The 4970-nt window shown below is 41.2% G+C and overlaps 1 protein-coding gene across 1 annotated transcript; it reads right to left on the bottom strand.

Moving 5' to 3' along the window:
• Positions 1–672: 672 nt before the first annotated feature.
• Positions 673–4723, bottom strand: LOC105985206 (lymphotactin-like). The gene is made up of 3 exons (XM_013015629.1): positions 4651–4723; positions 1733–1847; positions 673–923 (listed from the first exon to the last, which is right to left on the bottom strand). The coding sequence occupies exons 1-3, from the start codon at positions 4709–4711 to the stop codon at positions 758–760; spliced, it is 342 nt and encodes a 113-aa protein (XP_012871083.1). The 5' UTR covers positions 4712–4723; the 3' UTR covers positions 673–757.
• Positions 4724–4970: the final 247 nt, after the last annotated feature.

Genomic DNA, 4970 nt, shown 5'->3' with positions numbered 1-4970 from the left:
CATCTCTGTTAACCACTACTCAGTATCTCTTCTATCACAGATATCAGAGATTTAATAGAAAGAAAGATACCATTAGGACAGAAATAGAAAACTGGTCACTAGTGCCTCTCACCTATAATCCTACACCTTGAGAGGCTATTTTAGAGGCTAAGATTAGGACAGTCTTGGTTTGAGGCCAGTTTAGGCCTCAAAAAAAAAGTTCAGGACTTTATCTCAACTAATAGCAAAGCACAGTAGTATGCACTTATAGTTCCAGTGAAGATTGAGAAGATCACAGTTCCAAGCCAGGCTGGACAAGAAAATCATACAACTCTATTACAACGGAGCTGGATATGGTGGTACATGTCTGTCATCCCAGCTTCAGGCAGAAGTGTACGGGTACCAGATACACATCCAGGTACCAAGTGAGACCCTATTTCAACAATAAACAAAAAGATGGGTGGCATAGATTGGCAGTAGAACACCTTCCTAACAACACACAGCCCCTAAGTTCAAACTCCAGTACTGCTAAAAAAATAGACAAATATATCATAAATGATATATTGCTGTTTCTGTTTTTAATGGATAAACTATAGAACCCTTGATGATAAATATTAATTATCACATTGAAATGTACACAAAAGACATTTCAAATAAAAACGTAAGAAAATACTTTTATTCACGCGGCACTTTCAGAAAACATAACTTATAATCTTCTGCATATATCAGCTTATAATGTGGAGAGAGCGGGCTGGCTGTGGATGGAACCGAGTCCAGGTCATCGCCCGGTCAGGGTCACCGCTGTCCGAGTGGGCTGCTGGGCTTCTGTAGGCTTGGTTTGGATGATGGTCTTTCTGGCCCTGTTGTCCACGCTTTTGATGGCATCTTTCACCCATGAGGCTTGCGGGTCTGCACATATTTTTAGGCCACGTCTGGTAATAAATCTGTGGTACAAGGAAAAGATAGACAAAGTTAGCTGCCTTCTCCAAGCCTTGGGGTCAAGGGTTAAGACGGGAACAGATCTGAAAAGACCTTTCAAAACCATGAGAACACAAACAACTGGGTTGATCTGCCGTGACAGAGACGTGTCTGCAGGTGCAGCCGACTCCTGTGTTCATGGTTATTCATTCCCAGGCCACTTTTCTCACCAGGCTACCAAATTCTAATGAAACCTGGCACGGAAGACCGCCATGTTGAATTATTACTCTTCCTTTCAAATCTAAACACACTCATTTTTTTTATTATAAGTGATGGTTCTAAAGCCTTCTAGAGCTCATAGTCACATTTTGTAGAGCTGATACTTATAAAAACTGAGATCTTGAAAGGGTGGAGAAGTGGCGTCTAGTTCTTGACCCGTTCCTTTGCTGTAGGTCAATTGATAAGTCACAGCACTCTGTTTAGATGCCACCACAAGCATTCCACACTGGTGTGGCTTTGGTCAGCCAGCCACCTCTAAGCCCATCCCGAAGGACTGGATAAGGTATTCATCTGGTTTCCAGCCAGACTCTTCTGTCCAGCCAAACCAAAACAAAATATGTTCTTTATTTATATAGTACATGTTGACAAAAATTATGATTTGATGGGGTTTCATGAGGCAAGATTCATATGGACAAGTAAAAGTACTATTGGTTACATTGTAGCTTTCATCCATGTCAATCTACTTTTCCTAAAGAAGGAAGTACTTGTTACTACTGCATTTCTGTAATTCTAGGAATTCCACCATGCTTGGCTTTGGGAATTTGGAAACACTCACATGACAGCTTTCATGCTGCCCTCTTTGATAATGTAGGTCTTGATTCTGTTGATTTTCAGTTTCTGGGTTGTGAAACTCATACAGAAACTCTTTTCTGGGACTTCGCTTCCCACACCTGGTAGAGAGTGGGCGGGGGGGGAGAGGATAAATAAAAACCTGTAAGTCTGATTTGCAAGATCAAGATAGCAATTACCTGTTCACTTACTCTAAGGAATGACTTCTGCCGTCGCTCTCAATCTCTTGTACATCATAGCTTATTAATAAGTGTTTGATTCACTGGTTCACTGAGTATTTTGTGACCCAAGTGTTGAAAGCACTAGTTCAGATAGACACTACTTTTGTGTTATCAGAAGAGATAATTTCAGGTATTTGTAGGTATATCTATGCTATAAACGTAGTAAAGGAGAAATATAACCAAGAGTAATTTGGATAAGGCAGCGTGCAATGAACTGCAAAATCCAGAGTGTAGTCATACTCAAGGAGAATTAAATGGTTAAGTTTAGAGAAATATCTGACATCGCAAAAGGGACACTAACTTGGAAGAGTTCATCGTATTAAGCGTCTGGTAAAAATTGAATCTGAGTTTTTAGATGGATAGAGGTATATTCGTCATAGAAGAAAAATAGCCAGCTGAACAGGCTCAAAGAACCTCTCAGAATGATCGCGTTTGAGCGGCAGTGGTGCTGGTATTGGAAGGCATTTAAGTTTTTAAAATTGTCTTTAAGCAGTTGTATAAAGGAATTGCAGTTCAACATGTCAGTTGATGAGCAGACTTCACTTGAATCAATCTCACCCTCCATCATTCTGTCTCTCCATCCCTCCCCCTCCCCTGGGGTTACCTGTTTCCATTTTCACAGAGGTGTGCTGAATATTTTCTGTATTCACCCACCCACCGTTTGTCTGTGCTTTCTCCCCTTGTCCTCCCTTCTCCCGACAACACATCGTCCTCGTCTGAAGAGCTAAACTTGGAGTTTAACAAGACAAATACCAGGCAGCTGAAGCATGGGAAGCCATTTTTTTACACATAGGTAACTAAGCAAAAGTTGTCCCCACTGACATTTTAAAAATTCATTGTTCCTTTCCATTGTTCTCAGTGCCAAGAACATTGCATATTCTCTCCTCTCTGCCTTTGCCAATTTATTTTTAATGCTGAACTGTGGCTGAACTCAGTAATAAGAGAAAAAAATGTAGTTTTACTTTCTCTCACTACTTAAGAAGCAGTATGTTTTCTTTCCCCTGCAAAGCACATAATATGCAGCCCGAAGGCCCAGAGAACCCTATGCTACTATAAACCACAAAACTTGCTCCGCTCAGCCATGCTGGGTGTCTGTGTTAGTTGGTAAATCTTGCTTTCACTTAGGTGCAGTGAGTCAAAGCAATGATGGTTTTCCCTCATTTCTGTTCATCAGCTAGGCATGAGCTAGACTTACAGAGTCCTTCAAGTGGAAAACCTGATCCTCTGAGAGGAGGGAAAGTGGGAGAAAAAATGAGGGAGAGGGTACCAAGGTGGACAAGAAATGTACTCACTACCTGAGGTATGTAACTAACTCCTCTGTACATCACCTTGGCAATAAGATTAAATTTAAAAGAAGAAAAGGTGAAAGGAAGGAAGGAAGGAAGGAAAGAAGAAAGAAAGAAAGAAAAGAAAAGGAAAGAAAAGAAAACTTGCAACTCTGAGACAGCGTCTCACAGTTCATAATATCGTCCAGGATGTCACTCTCCTGCCAAATAATGCATTTGTCATCCCAGCAAAATGCGAGCCGTGTAGCACACATGGCCTGATTTAGTGGTCTTAAATCTTGTGGTTCCACCAGTATTTTTAATTTTCCCCGACTTCAATGAGTTCCAGGGTTTGCCACCTTTAGTCAGATTACCCACTGCGGGGTACTTATCAAGTTATGGTATTATAGTTTAAATCTACAAAATAGGATGCAGTTAACTCTATAAATTTAATCCAGCCAGTAGGAAAAATGGTCCCTTAAGAAATGTCTGCTGAGCCTTCTTGGAGAGAGAAAAACCAATAGCTGTTTAATTTTAAAAAGGAAAAAGAATGGAGGGAAGAAAGAAAAGAAAGGAAGGAGGGAAGAAGGGAGGAAGTGAGGAAGGAGGAAAAAAGGAAAGAAAGAAAGGATGGAGAGAAGGAGGAAAAAAGAGTATTTGTTGAATGCGCAAGTAAGGCTTAGTACTGCTGACCCTCACCTGTATGTTTTGAGGGTTCATTTGATTGTGTACAAGGTATTGGACTATCTGTTAACACATATTGTTATATAATCCTTTACAAATTCAAGAAATCTGTCATAAATTTCAACATTCATAGCAGTACAATAGATCCCTCCACTTACTTAAAGGTACTTTTTTTTCCCTGGAAATGACAGAATGAATTTCCAGTCAAACTGAGTTTGAATTTTTATTGTTCAATTGAAAACATTTATTTGCCTCCCAGCATACATTCTCATTCCCACATGGTGACAGAACTCTCAGAGGTTTTGAGGCTTAAACTACAAATGCAATCATAAACATCACCACCATTTCTATAGCTAACATGACCCAAAATTACTATTTCATAGTCATTGACTGGATTGGAGGTGACCACATAAATAACCCTTAAATAAATCACATCAATTTCATTTAAATACCAGCTGAGAGTGCCCAAAGTATAGCGAGACTATTGAGTTGGTTTATAGATTAAAATGTTCAGAACCAGTCTGGTTAAAAAATTTATTCCAAATCACCCAGTGAGGAAGATTTGGGGACCAGATCCTAACCAGATTCCATCTTGGAAGCCTACAGAATCCCCAAGAGTCAAAATGATCATCTCCCATTTTGCATGCCAGGCATTCTGGGGCTTGTCCTGGGAAAAGCCGTTTACTGCAGTCCAAGCTGAGTGGTGCCCTAACTCTCACGCATCCCTCGCTTACCTTCCACCAGGCCTGCGGCGAGACAGCAGACGGCCAGGAGGGTCAGGACGAGAAGTCTCATGGCTGAGCTTCTGCTGAGCTTTGCAGGCAGCGTGTGAGCCTGGCCTTGCCCAGAGCCCCTTTTATCTGCCACTGGTCCTCACTTCCTGGGGTGACAGGGAGATTTGGGGGGTAGGCGTGGTACCGTGGAAAGACTTTGCAATACCAATGTACCCCCCTTAAACACAAATTCCCTTACCTAGTGCATAGGAACACCACACCTTGTGGCTTTTTCCTCTTCTGCTGTGGTTAATGTGGTAACGAAACCAGCTTGTGCATCA

The sequence above is a fragment of the Dipodomys ordii genome, unplaced genomic scaffold, assembly GCF_000151885.1.
Source record: "Dipodomys ordii isolate 6190 unplaced genomic scaffold, Dord_2.0 Scaffold27, whole genome shotgun sequence".
Taxonomy (NCBI): Eukaryota; Metazoa; Chordata; class Mammalia; order Rodentia; family Heteromyidae; genus Dipodomys; species Dipodomys ordii.
This window is presented reverse-complemented; position numbering and strand designations above follow the sequence as displayed.